We start from the raw sequence: 17,835 nt of genomic DNA, 5'->3' as shown, positions 1-17,835 counted from the left end.
CTTTGGATAAAGTTTTATAAGAAAGCCTTTAGTACAAAAGTTGAAGATAAACTAATTACAAATAATACAAATTAAATTTTACTACGATGGCATGCGTAGAATTTGAATTATATCCAGTAAAGTGAACGACTGTAATTTCCAGGCTTGGAAGGGGTTGCGGGGAAAAGCTCAAGGAGGATAATCGGGAACGTTTTGAAAAAAACACGTCTTAAGTGGTTCCATTACATATAACAAACTCAGCTTTCCACCATTTAGCTACGAAAAAAGGCAGTTTGTGCGTTTATTGGCTGGGCTAGATGCGATGACGCAGCGCAGAAGTGTTCAACTAGCCCGCACGCGCTCTCTTTGCCGACGCCCAGCTCTTCACCAGGTCACCTAGATGACTAACCAGTAATATATTTGTAAACCTTGAAAAACGTACTAAAACTTTTGTTTGAATCATATTTGCGTATTATTTCTAATTAAAAGTATACATGGAGAAAAACAAAATTTTGCACTCTGAAACAAAGCTTTCAACGAAGTTTAAATTTTATATCTCCCTAAGTATTGGTTTTAGAAAAATGTTGTAAATACAAAGGTTGTAGGAAAACTAATCAGAAATAAAACAAAACAAATTGCAGCTCGATAGCTTACATAGCATTCGACTTATGACCCATTAAGTAAAACACTGCAATTTCTATGTTTGGAGGGGGGTGGGGGGAAAAGCTCAAGGGGTAGAAGTGGGGACTTTTGGGAAAATACACCTCTCATGTGGTTCTATCACATATACAAAATCCAGCTTTCCACCATTTAGTTGCGAAAAAGGGTGTTTTATTGCATTCATTGACTGGGCTAGATGTAAAGATCTCAAGGTATCTCAAATAACTATTAGAAAGAAATCAATGCGAAATTCATATAAATGCCTTTGTTCACATCGTATTGGTAAAGTTTCAGCTGAAGCCAACCAAAGGTAGGAAGCACTCAATTTTTTTTATCTTAGAGTTGTGTGTTTTAGTTTAGCCTGGATACAAGGAAATATATCTGCCAACATAAATTCTATGAATTGGCTTTACTATGAAATTTCTTAGTACTTGGTAATGGTCAAAGAGTGACTTTAAATAAAATTTAAATTAATATATGTTCTGCAGATATAGCAATTTTATATTTTTGTTAACTTTAGAACCGTGAATAGTGTGAAAAGAGTTCAGAGCTGTAAAGTTTATTTGATTTTAAACTAAGTAAACTACTGTGTCTTCTGCAGCGTTACAAAAAAAGGTTGGTTTAGTTTAAATAATTACACTGTTTTTTTTTTGTCTGGTTTTGTAGATACACTAATTTTCATTTGTAAAGGCTGGTATCTTGGCCTTAGTAATAATTATTCTATTAATTTTAGTATTATCAATTTACTATGAAATCTTTGAAAGGCTCAGTATTTTTTTAATGGTTTACTTTTAGTTTGTTAGGATATTTACTGAGTTTACTAACGTACTAAGGTAGCCTACATGTTAATATTTTAAAACTGGGCCTTCAATATATTGTAGTCAACTATATATTATAGACAGGTGTGCCTATAGAGATTAAACTAATTGCATTCGTTTAAATTTTGCATTAAGGAGTAATGCATTTTTGAGGATATACATTATTTTGATCACTCTTTCTTCTTGAGAATACCCTTATAGTTATTAGGTATAACTAATCTCTATGGCTACACCTTCATAGGCAGTATAGGTTAGTCAAGTTAGGTTTAGTTGTAGAGGTGGCCGGAATCAACAGAAGTACTGTATCAGGTGGGTAGGGGATAATCTATTACGTTTTCCACTTATGTTAACATTCATTAACGATAATTGTTCTGTAATTTTTCTCAATACAAGGTTCTTATTTTATTATAACAGCACAAAATGTATATTTCCGGAGTCATTTTTTATCTTTGGGAGTAGCACTAGAATATCTTTTAGGTCGCAGCAGAAATATTATACCCTGCATGTGTTTTTTTTGTAAATATAAATCACTCTGATCTATTGGAAGAGTGAAAGTTATGTAGTATCCCTAAATCGTTTGGAAGTCTTCGGACAGTCCTATGTTTAATATCTAGTAACACCTTTCACAGCGGGTATCGTGCTTTGTGGCTTTGTTTATTTTATACGCTTTTGTTAAATGGTTTAGATTGTAGAAATGATTCCGCCCACCTCCACCACATTTTTCCCGTGTGGAGTTGCTAGTCTCCTATCGGGCGCCTCCCCAGGTGGCGGATAGGGGAAGGCTCGTCAGACATGGCGGGTACTGGGAATGGACCCCCAGGGTGGACCAAAACTAGCACAATGTAGATCGTGTCAATTACAGTGGCCAGTGGGCTGCGTATGTGCGAAATATCACTTCTTTCACCGCCACTTTTGTTATTTTGCACAGCCATTTCATCAATTAATTACTGTACACTAATAAATGTAAATAATGTAAATAATGTAATAATGTAAATAAATAAATGTGCACTTGTGTATAGTGTGATTCTCAATGTTGTTGGGAACCTTTCCATCATCCAACCCACACACGCCATCCTAATTGACACGATCTATACAATTTTGTTTCAATTTTAAACGCATGGTACCAAACATAACAGGAATATTTTTTAAAAACATTTATTTTCTTAGTTTCGGTGTAAGTTTATTTATAGTCTTAGTAAAGCCTTAATGAGCAAACTGGTTGGTAGCCGACTCAGAAGCAATTATACATGATATAAGCTAAGTAATTGTATAATAAAATGTCACAACGTAGTAAGTTAACTTGCATTTTATTTATATATAATATAAGATAACGTCAATTGGGCAATGTTACGGCTTTAATTTTACCAGTGTCAGTTATTCTGTACGTGGGTATTTTTACGTCGTTATGAAAATTATTGTACCGGAAGTGATTTGTTGGCACTTGCTCCAATATTATTCTAATCTTTGGCTTTACCTCGTATGTTGAAATAACTCTTACCAAATTAATTTTACATAATTACATTAATTACATAATTACATTTTATTAATTTTACTCCTTTTACATTAATTGCTTGATTACCAAAATTACACGCTCATTGCTCGGCTTGAGCAGTTTGTGAAATTTATATACCCACATATACTTCTTTAAATACATGTGAAATTTAGTATTCATGTGTTGGGTTTTGCCTCAACCACGAATCTTGATCACGCACCAGAAAATTCCACTTTTTACCAATAATAATATTATATATTAAAATGTATTACAAATAAACTAAATGACAAAGCCACACTTAATGTTATTTTAAAAAAACACGGTTGAATTTTTATACTAAACATAATACTAAATTTGATCGTTTAAATAATTATTTTATATTTCATTAGTAAAATCATATGCGATAGGACCTTTAACAATTTGTATAATGTAAATTTACAAAAGTAAGCAAGAAATGTCACGAATGATTTCCAACAAGGAAGACAATATAGAGAAACACGTCATATTGTATTTTAGAATATTCGCTGTGAACTGTTCAAGATGTCAAGATTTATATGTGTTATATGCACTCACTAAACCGTGATACTTTGTATTGCAATTGAATAATTTTGGGTACACGAATAGCTGGCAAACTGTCTGTAAAGTAAACAGAATGTTCAGTAAAGTTTGAATATTCATTTAATACTCTTTGTTTTACTTACAACTAACTGATCCTTTTCCCAGTAACATGTGTTACAATTATATTTAATTATTACATTGGTAACACATTTTAGTTATTTCGAAATGTAAATAAAAACAGTGTCCTGCTCCCTTGTAATCTTTAAAGTGTGTTCATTTTCCCCTTTCATACATTCTCTCAATTTCAATATCTCCATTTCTCTGTATTTTATATTTCTGGCCCTTCGAACTATTTATCATTAACCTTGCTCATTCTATTCCATTTTCTCTACCATAAACATTACTTTCTTTATTTTCCATGACTCCACAATTCATCCATTGGTACTTTGAGCTCAGATATTGTATACTCCTAACTTTGAAATCATCCACCTATACACTTTTCTTGTGGAGCATTCTGCATCAATGTTAGTTTCACAGTAGTTTCATAGGCTATAAATTATTTTGGGAATAGTCGATATTTAACTCAATGAAACTAAGTAGTAAATTATTTTTAATTGTCGTGGTTATGGAAACACATTTCAAAACAGTAGAATAGTCCTAAGTTAAACTGGATGACAGGTCAATTTAATTTCCAACAAACATAATTGTTATTTAGTTCAATGGGTTAACGGCACTTATTTATTTTGCCAATAAATCAATTGTTGACGATTCGAGCTGAATAACAGCTGATTGACAGCTGATCATCTGATATAACAATACTGCCTTCTGAACAGTCAGTGAAGCGTTGTGTCTTGTGAGTTGACGATCAAATTAATTCAGGTTATTTTGTGTATAAAATATATGTACATTGTGAAATGTTGTAATTTGCGTGTGAAATCAATATTCTCTTAATGTGACGAAATTAATTAAACTGTTGGAAACATTTTCAATCTCAATGTCTCAAGACTTTGAAATAAAAGGGTTGATTAAGGTAATTCAAATATTACTGTTTGATTCAAATTGTACGTTGTTATTAATTTGCCTACCCTCTTTCTGTTTGTCTCCACATTGACAATTTCTTAAGCCGGGTTCTCCTAGGCGCGGAATCGGCGAGCGGAGAGAGGAACGCGGAGAGCGGACTCCACTTGTCTTAGGCAATTTAATGTTTCTGTTTTCCTAGAAGCGGAGCGGAATGTCATGTTAATTTCAATTCCGCTCTACGCGTTCCTCTCTCCGCTCTCCGCTTCCGCGCCTAGGAAAACCCAGCTTTAATAATATGCGTATTACCTACGTATAACGTTTAGAGTGAGTGTTTTCTTGGTTTCACCAAGAAACACCTTTAGACCTTATAAAAAATACTTTTAATTAGGGGTCTACAATTTTACTTTTGAGTCAATATTAAACGTGAATGTACTACGCGATTCAAAATTTAAAACTCTGAACAATATCTGAAATGTCCCTGAAGTAGCCCGTAGTAGGATAAAATATAGGAATTAAAACAGCTAAAACGGTTTAAGAATCATCGGTTCAGTTACAAAGATTCAGTTTATAAATTCAAGTAGGTCACTTCATGTGGGTTGTAGAGAATAGATAATCCGCCAATTAATTTACAAGAGGATTTATTTCTTAAGTCTCAACCTCAAACTCTTAATTACTGACGTAGTGCTGACTATTGATTAGGAAAGTACATATTAATTAAATGTCACAATTCAGATTAAGTTACCCTTTTATTACCAAGCAAGCCGACCAAACTTCACCCAAACTCGGTCCAAACTTAACAGACAATCTTGGAGCTATTGTTTATGTGATATCATCTACGACGAGTCATTCGCATTTTAAATTTCTGCAACTTTAGAATGTAATGATTATAACAGGTTACGTACCTTGACGTCCACAATTCCTTAGTCGGTATTCGTTGACTATAGTTTCGACTACTGCGTAGTCATTATCAAAACGGAACGTTAAAATATTACATTCGTTGAATGTCGTCAAATCTTAATACATCGAACACATAAAACAAACATAACACGAACACGGTAGACATTTAACATAATTGGCCGGCCGGCACACGTCACTGAACATATATTTGGGGGGGCCCATTTCGGGTATTTGTAACATGAATAAAATGTAATGATGTTTAGGTTCGCCCTGAATTCTTTTTGCTTAGTTTCAGTTTCTGATGTTCACATTGTGTTTGTGCTCACGTTACTCACAAGTATCACAGCACGAAAATATATTTCTGCAAAATAATAAAGAATTAAACCATAAAGCTTAGACACAATCACAATTTGTTTGCGGAACAAGGGCACCTCCTAGGTACGATGCAAAACAGAGATTCTATTTACGATTTTAATTTTTTATGACGTGTATGACCCAGATAATGGTTAGTTACCACCGTGTGTGAATGGGGACAACAATTGGAATAGAAATGACAAATACATATTTTCTAAGACTGTGACGAAAATCTGAGTAGGCTACGTGAAATTAATGCATAGTATAGATAAAATACTTTTTATACTGATATACTTATATATTAAACTTATCCAATACTTTATAAGTTTTAGGGATTTTTTTCAACTAGCTATTGCTAAGAAACTTAGAAAATATCCTTTTTCACCCCAATCTACGGTATAGAATTTGGTCTAGTTATTAAAAAAACGTAACCAACTAGGGGTAAGCCCGGTTGGATTTCTATAGCAGTAATCAATGGAACACATTTACAATTCGGCTGTTGTAAAATACTGTACTATGACTAAACTTATGTTTAATAAAAGATGATTTGCACATTGCATAATTTAATCTCTTAACGAGCTTTTGTAGCTGAGTGTACATTTTCAGCAGAGACTGTACTCGGATTGATCTTAAAACCACATTTACACTAAATCCAGGCGATTATATCCCCTACAACATTAATGTAAATCTACAGTTTTAAGTTTCCATCACCATCAGTTTGAATTACTGTCCATAGTTCATTTAACTGCATATATTTAATGCAATAACGTACTCACAATAATACGTACTTGAAAATTACACGTTACAGAACCATCAATAAATTTTATGCATAAAAAAATACATAATAAATTGTTTTAAGTTACCTTTGTCAGTAGCTCAAATGTCCGTTGAAACTCTACAACCAGGTTTCGATGCTGAGTTGCACCATGATCACGTAAGTCAGCAGGATAACTTCTTGCTCACATGTCGGTCAAGTTGACGTCGTTAAAAAGTTTATAAAAACAATACAGGACGTAAAAAACACATACATTTAAACACGAACAAGTATAAAACATATTACGAACGAGATCAATCTATCGAACGGGCCCGTCACGGTTATCGGCGACAGGAGGACTCAAACATACAACATACACAAAAATACAATATAAGTAAAATGTGTTGTCAAATAAAAAAACGTATATCAACGTCTATTATGTAATAAAATATAATTACAAATTAATAATACTAATTTTCCAAAATCGTATTTCAGGACATTTACTGAAATTGGGAATTTTCCATGACAGTGAATAAGCTATTTCCGTAGGTAAAATGGAATTATATCAGTCATTGATAACTCGAGAGCAGTTTCACTACTAAGCCGTTAATTTGATAGACTAAGAACTAGTGTACAGCTTATATTAATCATTAAGTGGTTGTCGAATCTGAAAAACTAGCTTTAAAAACTAATAATAGAAAAATCAGCGTTAAAACTTGGTTGGAGAAAGAGATATCGTCAAGAGAATTAAAGATAATTCCACTATTCTTTGCTCTTCGAGCGTTTCTAAGGAAACCTGATTTACTTATTTGTTCGTATATTTTTATCCCTTTTGTATTCAAGCCAAACAAATCTTTTACATTTTCATTGCGTTTATTTTACTAAAAACTTTCTTTATCAAATGTTAAAGAGAAATAAATAAATAATTCAGGACTATTTCATATAAATAATGTTTTGCGATTTCTTCACTTAAATGTATCTTTCCTTAAATTTTAATTAAGCAGATAACATGTAATAACATTTTTTAACTGCTTTTGATTTTTGATAGCTTTTTAGTTACATGATAAATTAACTCACAATGCTTAAGTATAAAATTGAACTAACTGTCATACAGTACTTGTGAGAAGACTATATTGATATTTTTGACCTAGCAACTCCCTCCGTGAATAGCTAAAGAGTTTTAAGTGACGGAAAACCATATTTAATGAATATATTCCTCGATTTCTTGAAACCTTGTACAATATTCATATGATAACCCTTTTGGTCGTGCTTGGTTGATTAGTCCTAATGGTGTAGCTCTCAAAATTCATATTTTATTCATAAATAGGGCTTTTTAACCTTCTACTGAGTGTACCACTACTTAATTCTTTGGAAGTATTCATTCCTAGATTTCATGATGGTGTGGCCTCTGGATCGTCTGAATTAACGTATAGTGGTTTAAATTACCTTGTTCTGTCCAAAACGATCCTATGTAGTTAGTAGTGACTACAGCTGTTTCGTGCTGCAGGAGCACATCTTGAGGTCAGGATAATGTCAAGTAGTAGTCATTGGATATTCCTCATGGTGGAGTTTGTCAAAAGTTGATGTAGTAAATATAAAAAAAATACGACATAAAAAAACACAAACACGAAACTGAAGATTTAAAACACTAATCGACCAGACGGTAACGAAACACGTGATACGGCACCGGTTGAGGGCAAGTCGCGACTGTAGTTTTTGTGTTTTTATGTCGTGTCTATGTTATTTATTTACTATAAACTTTTGACGAACTCCACCATGAGGAATATCCAATGACTACTGCGTAACATTCTCCTGACCTGAAGATGTGCTCCTGCAGCACGAAACAGCTGTAGTCACTACGAACTACATAGGATCGTTTTGGACAGAACAAGGTAATTTAAACCACTATACGCATTCCTAGATTGTTGCTCAAATATTTCAAAGTTTCTTTTCCTCACTTAATTAATTACATTTCAAATGGAAATTTCTTAAAAATGAATAATTGTTAAACATGAAAACGTATAAACCGACGCACACAAAGCCATGTACATGAACACCAGATGAACATTCCACATAGATGACGTCACTATGTGCTGAACAATGCAGCAATAATCTGCCCCTAACATGATCCACGCTGCTTTATGGTGCTTTGTTTACGATTTTACAAAAAAAAAAAAAAAAAAAAAAAAATAGTCGCACACTTCATAAAATTATACGTAATCAAATAATTTAGGAAGTAATCATGCCTGTTTTGTAATAGACTTTGTATTGTGATTTCTATTAATATAATTCATGTAACATAGTATTGGTTAATTTTATTTGCACTAATTAAAGTGGTAGAGTATTAAAACTTCCCATGGTCACTAATTATGTTTCAGTTGTTGCTTTTATTCTAGTAATCATTTACAATGAAGATTGTACATACAAACCGTATTTGTGGAAACAATTACTACCTAATTACTTGGTCTAATTAGCTAGTTCCTTGATTTTAGATTATTAGCTGGAATACATTACAAATCGATTATAGTTCTTTGATTTTCCAATTCACTTAGCGAATAAAAGCAAATTTTATCCAATAAAAGGATTTATTTAGTAAAAATCTGTTAGAATAGCTGACAGTTTGGTTGTACATAAATATGGAGAATCTTATTCAAGCACACTGTTCAAGCAGTTATTGACGTAAAATGTGTAATTGTAATGTAAATTAATTGTGGGTAGTGTAATTGTAAATGTGTAATGTGTAAATGTGTAATTTTTGAAAACAAATTTGGGGGCCTCAGACATCCTTATTTGTAAAAATAGAATCCGTCTCATAACTCGAACGCAAGGTATTTCCACAAGTAAGAGTAAGAATTGGTTTCGGCATAAGAATTGGATCTAAGTGTAAAGTTTATCATTTCTTTCGTTCTTAACACGTTTTAACCTTATATTTTCGAATTCAAAGATATTGTTTTAGTGTATTTATCTTAAATAATATACAATATTTAATTCATTGCATTCTACTTACAAAATAGTGTCCAAAGGCAAGATTGGTCTTCAAAATTATTTATAACAAAACAATTCAAAAGATGGCTTTATTGGTTTTAAATTTTCATGATATATGTAATTTTACTAATAAAAACGAAATTGAAAAACCCTTAAAAATGATATTTGTAATCTATCTTTTACTTAACTAGCAATAGTTATCTGAAAAAAAATACCAATCCAAATTTCAACTTGTATATTTATTTCAGTACATTTTTGTTGAGGATTGTACTAAGCTTCAAAATTAATACAGCTCAAAGTAAAATATACAAAAAGTAGTCAAAACTATTTGAAAATTGTACACAAGTCTTGAAGGAAGTCGTGTGGAGTATGTTGAGAATGTTAATGTTCTTGTTGACTGTCTTAACTATCTTGTTACATCTGGTCTGTACGATGTCTCTTTCAGCAAATACAATTGTAATGTTTTTTTTAAAAATTACATTTAATTTACATTTAAATTAAATTTTAATTTAAGTATAACGTAATTTATTTTCTGCAAAATACACTATTTGCTATATCCAATATTTATTAAGAGCTCACAGTTTTCATAGTTTCTTGACAGCGTGAGTTTAAATACTTGGTTCACTGCGTCACCATTGGGGTGTTCCCTGGTTCTGCGGAACATCCTGCTTTTGTTCCAGTAGAATCAAAAAAACCCTCTTGTTATTGAATACTTATTTTTCTGATATGAAGTCTGTGATCAGAATAAAATTGAATTTTTTAGTGTACATGACAAATGTTATAATAACTGCTATTTTAAATAGTTCGTTTACTTATTTTCAGTCCTTTAAAATGAATGACATGTAATATGCAGGGTGTCTTGCAACCATACGAACAACCTTTGTTATGCTATTCAACATGTCAAAATGTTTCCTATCTCCTTACACACAACTATGTTAAAACAATGTTAAAAAGTTGTTTTATCAATTTAACATTGTTTAAACGGACGTGGGAAATTGTAGGTATAGCGAGAACAAATATTAATTTCTCAGTTATTGTTTGTCCAAATTAAGCTAGCGAGATATCGTTGTAATATGAATAAAAATTACTAAATGCAAACATTTCGTAAAGTTGACGGTTTTCATGGAATTTGGTATCAAATATTTAAAAAGATGCTATTTGTAAACAGTACAAGGGGTTTTATTCATGTTTTGCAAAACAATAGTGGTCAATAAGATAAACATTTTAAAAAGTTTCAACGCTGTAGCTCAAACATTAAGGTAGTCATGAATGTTTATAAAAACTAGCTGTTACCCACGGATTTTGCCCCATTTGACTTCATAAGTATTAATAAAACTATTGATTGGTTAAGTTAAGTAAATTAAAGCTGAAATAAACAAAGCATGAACACAGTAAAACAAAAAAGTACTCACACGCGTTTTTAATAAGGTATAATAAATTAAAAGAATGACATACAAATAAATACAGCTGAGGTATTTTTAACATTATGTATATGGAAAGTCCCATTAGAAAGGAATTACGACCTTAAAGGTCAATTTATATAATAATGGATAGTTTTGCGCAAGGTTTCTAGTCATGACGAACATTTTAAGTATATTGTTTATAGGGTGTGACTTGTAGTTTTCTCAGAAGTTCAAGGGTATATATGGATCACAAACAGACAGATAGATAAAAAACGGAATGATATAAGACACGTGTTATATCACATTTCTTTGTTTCTTTTGACATGCTGAATAACGTGATAAAGTTTGTTCATGGTTGCAAGACACCCTGTATATTGAATAACTCATGAAATGTTGATGGTACTTAATAGTACTTTATGGTTCTATATCTTAAAAATAATGAAATATTATAAAATAACCCATTACTAGTAATATAAATTTTAAACTTTTAATACTAATCTATTAAAGTAAAATTATAAAAGAAACCTTCTTTAGCAATAATAAAACATAATTACTCCTGATAACAATTATTTATGAATGTATCCCAAAACAACACCCAATATTTACTGTTCACATTACGTTTAGTTCGCAACTGCACGATAATAGATAAGCTAACATTCAAAATAACGAGTTATAGACTGTCATCTGCTTACTACATAACAGTGTAAAATCCTTGATAAATAATTATTTTTGTCAAGCTAAACTGGTTTAATACAAAACCGATTTTAATCATAATAATTTGTTATGATTGGTAGGTACTCATGTTACATTTTGTCTACGATAACATTCTATTTAAATGTACGAGGCAAAAAGACAACTAACCTTGCCAGTTTACCCTTAAATTAAATATTTTAATACGCAATAGACATACCTCAACTTAATAAAATGTTTTTAAATCTTAAAAAGTTACAATTTTACGATTCTAAAATGTTTACTCATTTATTTAGGCCTTATCTCTTGCACTGTGTAGAAAATGGCAATCAACCATATATTTTAAATTTTGCACAATAAAATACAATTTCGTGAATATCTCACTTTGTTACCACCAATAAATTTCATGAAAATTTGCCGGGCAGTCCTTTGAAAACTCAGAATCATAACATACACCTGTTTTGTCACCATTCATCTTATATTCTTTTGTCAAAACGTGTTGCGACAATATTTTCTCTAACAATTCATTCTTTGTGACAGGCAGGATGGAGTATGTTTTGATGCTATGATAAAGCATGTTAGAATACTGAAATCGCCACTGTGTGAATATGTCACGAATTTATATGTAAAAACATTTTCAGCTTAATATAAGTTTTCGCTTAACGTAAACAGATTAATATTATATAAGTATTAATATATGTATTGTATTATAAGTATTAGGAATGAAAGCATTTACTATAATGTATACGATTGTTTGACCAATACTAGTCACTAGAATTGGTAAGCATTACCACCGAACTGATGTGTCCTTCCTAATATAAAGCTAATACTGAATATTTAAAGATTATACAACATGATTTAACATACCTAAGTATCTAGTCAGGCAGCACTAGAATGTATGAGTGAAAAAATATGCGATGAAAAAAACTAATTAAAAAAAGTCCTGCTTTAAAGTAAGCATGTTAAATATATCCCGAAACACAGGATATTTACTGTTCAGTTTACTGTTATTTCGCTACTCGTCGAGAAGAGATAAGCTAACATTGGACTGGGACGATTTAAAACTGTCATCCGCTCATCACAAAAATCCTTGGCGTAAACATTTGTTGAAATAAGTTATTTTAACTCTGAAGTTATTTAAGATAAGTAAACTCAATATTAATTATTGAGCTAGTCAGTGACTATAATTTTACGGTATCCATAATGAGAAATGGCAAACATAAATATTAAAAACCATCTGACTGCTCAGGTATCAAGTTTGCTATTAGGTTGAATATATTTTAATAAAATATGAATAGTTAAATAATAATTAATGCCAATGGACAGCAACTATTTTTAAGTAGTGTAAAAACGCTATTCACAGCATGAGGTGCAGGAGCAACCCCCAATTGTACCATAGGACCCCACCATGTGTACATGATATTTTACGTTTCACCTGTTTTGGATACATATGTTTTGGATATATATGCTATTTACTGCATGAGAAGCAATGTGTAAAAACGCTATTCACTGGATGTGCACGAGCAACCCCAATTGTACCATAGTACCCCACCATCTGTACACGATATTTTCTGTTTCACCTGTTTTGGTTTGAACATATAAAACACTATTCACTGGATGAGGAGGAGTAATACTGTGTACTGTTCATGGTTAATGATAGTTCTTGTACTTTACAAATCTTATTACTTGATTGCTTTGCCTTGAATATATATTTTGAGTGAGGTATTGTGATTATTACCGTGTACTGTTTATAGTTTATGATATTTTACTGGGTGTTATTGAACTTAATAAATCTTTTTCCTTGATCATGTACCTGTTTTGGTTTGAGTGTAAAATGCTATTCACTGTATATGAGGAGCAACACCGTGTACTGTTTATAGTTTACGATATTTATTGAACTTCATAAGTCTTGTTACTTGATTGCTTTGCCTTGAATATATATTTTGTAGGGGGTTTGTCATCCTGTACTTTAAATACGTTGTTGTGTGTCCATTGATTTCATCTACACATTGACTAGTGAAAGGAAAAGTGGTCCTGCCAGCTGTCCAGACCCACCATCCTTCTCTCGTCTCGTGACCTCCATCCTTATTTCCAATGACACTATTATTCTAAGTGAAATAGATTAAAAGAAAATAAATTTTAGTCTAACCAGTTGAATATAATTATTGGTGCTGCCATGAAATGATGGGTGGGGGTTTAATAATAACTCCAAAATGAATGTCTAATAATTCTATAATTTGTCCTCAAAATAACCATTTAGATGATATATGAACAGTAATTCAGCAGGGGTAGCTTAGTCTATAATTATGCTCGCATCATTATGTTTGGATACATATAAAATTAACAATTGATTCTAATTGCTTCAAGTGTATAAAGGCCTACAAAATCATTCTTTGAGTTTAGTTACTTTTAAATTGTTATATTTGATGAAAACGTAATATCAAAAACTTTGTAATTCTTTGGAAAACACTTGTAATAATTGAGTCTTTAACGATGGTTAATTAAATCAGACAAACTGACAACATCTGGCAAGCAGTTTAGATACATATAAAATTAACAATTGATTCTAATTGCTTCAAAAGTATATACAAAATCATTCTTTGAGTTTAGATACTTTTAAATTAATATATTTACATAATATTAAAAGCTATGTATTTTGTAATTCCTTGGAAAACACATGTAATAATTGAGTCTTTAACGATGGTTAATTAAATCACGCAATCTGAAGACATCTGGAGAGCAAATAAATGGATATAACAAATTAATGAATAATGTTTTTCTAATATACTTTAGATCCTGTACATGAATACACATATAATACAACCCTGTACAACAAACATTATCACAGGAACCAACACACCTAACTAGTACAATGGATTGATAAGCAGTGGCATTACATGTGGGAAATTCAACATAAAAAAAAAATAATAAACAATCATCCTTGAAAGTAATAATTAACTACGTGATTATATTACAAGATACAACAACATAATACATATATCTCAGTGGCACCAAGTGCGGGGAAAATTCAACACAAAAATAATAAACAAACATAATAAACTACGTAATGGTATTACAAGATAGTGGCACCAAGTGCGGGGAAATTCAAAATAAACAATCATAATAAACTACGTATTGGCCTTACAAGATAGAACTCAGTAGCACTATAAGCAAGAAAAATAATAAAAAACATCCTTGAAAGTAATAATTAACTACGTACTGGCAAAATCATTATTACAAGTTAGTGGCACCAAGTGTGGGAAATATAAAATAAAAATAATAAAAACATCCTTGAAATTAATAATTAATATAGGCTAACAAATAACTGACCTTGCAAGATAGAACATACATATAGACTCTTTTTATTTGTTAATTCTCATTTCAAATTTCACTACTTTCTCAAAACACTGTCCTGAATTTTTGGCCTCACATTCCCCACGCTCCGTTAAAAGTTTATTGAAACCACTCTCAATTTCATTAGCTATACTACTCTCTACTGTTAGGATGATTGATTTAGTTTTAAAATTCAATTTACTAACATCGCCATCTTTTGTGTATTGGGATTCTATGTAAAATTGAAATCTAACTACCTTGTTTTTCTCTACATTCTTCCTTAGTATTTCTTGAATCTGCTCCCTCAAGTCCTCAAGGAAATCTTCCATACTTCTACATGTTTCCCCGATGTGTTGGACACTCCATCTCTCCACCTTTCCTTGAAAAGCACTTCTAACAAGAACTAGCTCCATTCCTTTTTATATATCTGAAAAATTCGGAATAATTAATCTTGGTCGGGTTTTGGGATAGCATAGTGTCCGAACGCAAGAGTATCAATTTTGTTTGGTAAAATGTACAGTTTTTTATCATCTGGATTTAAGCATAGCTTTTTCTGTTTGATTAGGGATACTGCCCCCTTTGAAGATGATATTCGTACATTATCTAACCATAGTCCAGTTTTAGTTTTTTCTTCCTTAGGTCGTGTATTAAAGAGGCTATCTTTATAGTCTTCAAAGTCCACCTCTTTCTGTACTACTCTCTTCTGTGTTCCTTTGCTTTTCTTCTTGTTTGTTTCTTCGATTTTCTTCTTTACATCAAACTTCTTGGTGGCGTACTCCTTACTGCGTAGACCGACAAACTCTGTTAAAATGTTGGGTGCTAGTTCATCTTTGAACTTACCAAGGACCAGTTTATTTTTTAAAGAATGTAAAGGATGTTTAGGGTCGTAATTCCGGGTGTCAAGCTCATTCAAAATTTTGGGGTCGTTAGCTATGTCATTGTATAGGTCTTGAGTGAATATAGTCATAGCATATGCATCGGTATCTTTGTAGTTGATTTGTATGTTGTCCCCGTATTTAGGTTTTAGAACATCATAGTAAAAAGAAAATAAGTGGACTTTACTCAAATCAAGGACTGCTGCACCAATGAAGATGGGTTTGTCAAAAATGATTGTCTTCGGGGCCATATTATACATTACAAGACTTTCACCAAAATCAAAACTGTCTATAAACTGCGGGCTAAATGATAGTTTGCTAGCTTGCTCACAAGTCGTTGGAACTACTACTCGGATCCATTTTTCAACTCGTTCACAAGTCTTCCCTGCAAAAGAAAAACAAACATTTTAGGGTGGGAAATAATTAATTTTTAATACTGTACATGACACTTTGTGAATAATAAGATTTAACCCCATTAAAATGTGTAGATTTGCAAACTGACTTTATATCACCAGTGGTTTTTAAAGTTCCCGTGTTATCCATATTATTTGTCAGCTAGATAATTTAATTTTTGTTAATATTTAAGGAAACATGTGCTACAGACATGAAATATTTAAATACCATTTGAATTTGGGTTGATGTAAATATTACAATGGAATAAAGTGAAAAAATTATAATATTAAGTAAGAGGAGTCTATAAGAAATGTTGATTATATCGAAGTGTTATGTACATCGTGAGTATTTCCATAATCTTTGAATCCACTATCAGAAATTATGGCTGTTATTTGTTTTAAAATATACTCGAATTCAATCAACAGGTACACTTACTACTTATCTATGAATTTTTGACATGTGAGTAAAAATCTAGGTGTTAATTGACATAATTAGTAAAATTTGTGTGAAAATCTAGGTGTTAATTGACATAGCTTGTAAAATGTGTGTGAAAATCTATGTGTTAATTGACATAACTTGTAAAATCTAGGTGTTAATTAACAAAAATTTTCTACTCACCGTATAAGGCATTGTTCATAAGCTTCCAAAATTCCTCTACAAATGGGTTGCCTGACTCAATCCTCTTTTTGGTGGTCAATTCGACATAAGGAGCGATGTATGGGGATTGCTTGAACTTGATTCCTCTGTGGATCTTGGTGAGAATTAGTCCGTGTTCCACAGCCTGCTGTAGAGCTCGGTAATGGCAGACATACTTCGTCCTCGAGCCAAGTGTCTCCATTAGCATATTTTGTCCATCAATCACTTGGACCTCGGGTAGGAACGGCATGTCGTTGTGAGTGTCGTGTAGGTGATTGGAAGTCCGCCTCCAAAAAGTAGCCGGTGTCTGAGTCGGGTGGTAGTTGTAGGACTTCTTTCACTAAATCGTCATTCCCCTCAACCCACGCGAAATCACTAATTGGTAGGTGTTTCGATAAACAAAATCCATATAAATTATTGGCATCAATATACCATAAATAAGAGGTTGGTTTCGTGGGATCGTAGAGGTGTTCCATGTAAGGGTTATTTGCACGGCTTAAGCGGTGTGAGCATCCCACTAATCCTCCACGCATTCCTCTCTGAACAAACTTGACCATTTCTAGGTCAGTTAACAAATCGATTGTCACATTTGTATAACGTAACATGGCATCAAAGGTCAGTCCTGGAGTACTTACATAGTATAGTGGATCGAGTTGGAATTCCCTCATTGACATTGATCTAAAGTCCTCAAATACATCTGCCAATAGTAAAACGTCACACATCTGGTAAATCATGACATAGTCCTTTAGGGTTTTGCATTCAAAAACTCGCCAAATCGATTTTGCGTGTTCATAATTTTGTGGATTTATGTCTTCATCTGTTAAAATGGAGTAAAATGATTCCATTGGAGGGAGAGATGTTTCTTCAAGTTTAGAGAGTGAAGAGAGATAGTCGTAGGGTAGAAAGCCTTTAGTGGTTATAAGATTGAATGTTTCGTCCTCAGGAAAGTATTTACGTGATAATGCTTTTTTTATTATCACTGAGAAAG

The 17,835-nt window shown here is 32.1% G+C and overlaps 1 protein-coding gene across 1 annotated transcript; it reads right to left on the bottom strand.

Moving 5' to 3' along the window:
- Nucleotides 1-2,194: 2,194 nt before the first annotated feature.
- On the bottom strand, nucleotides 2,195-17,097 carry LOC128984849 (uncharacterized). The gene is made up of 3 exons (XM_054404218.1): nucleotides 16,830-17,097; nucleotides 15,552-16,203; nucleotides 2,195-2,330 (listed from the first exon to the last, which is right to left on the bottom strand). The coding sequence occupies exons 1-3, from the start codon at nucleotides 17,095-17,097 to the stop codon at nucleotides 2,195-2,197; spliced, it is 1,056 nt and encodes a 351-aa protein (XP_054260193.1).
- Nucleotides 17,098-17,835: the final 738 nt, after the last annotated feature.

The sequence above is a fragment of the Macrosteles quadrilineatus genome, unplaced genomic scaffold (genome assembly GCF_028750875.1).
Source record: "Macrosteles quadrilineatus isolate MER2022 unplaced genomic scaffold, UCM_ALF_1.0 Scaffold_2__2_contigs__length_208266976, whole genome shotgun sequence".
NCBI classification, from domain to species: Eukaryota; Metazoa; Arthropoda; class Insecta; order Hemiptera; family Cicadellidae; genus Macrosteles; species Macrosteles quadrilineatus.
This window is presented reverse-complemented; position numbering and strand designations above follow the sequence as displayed.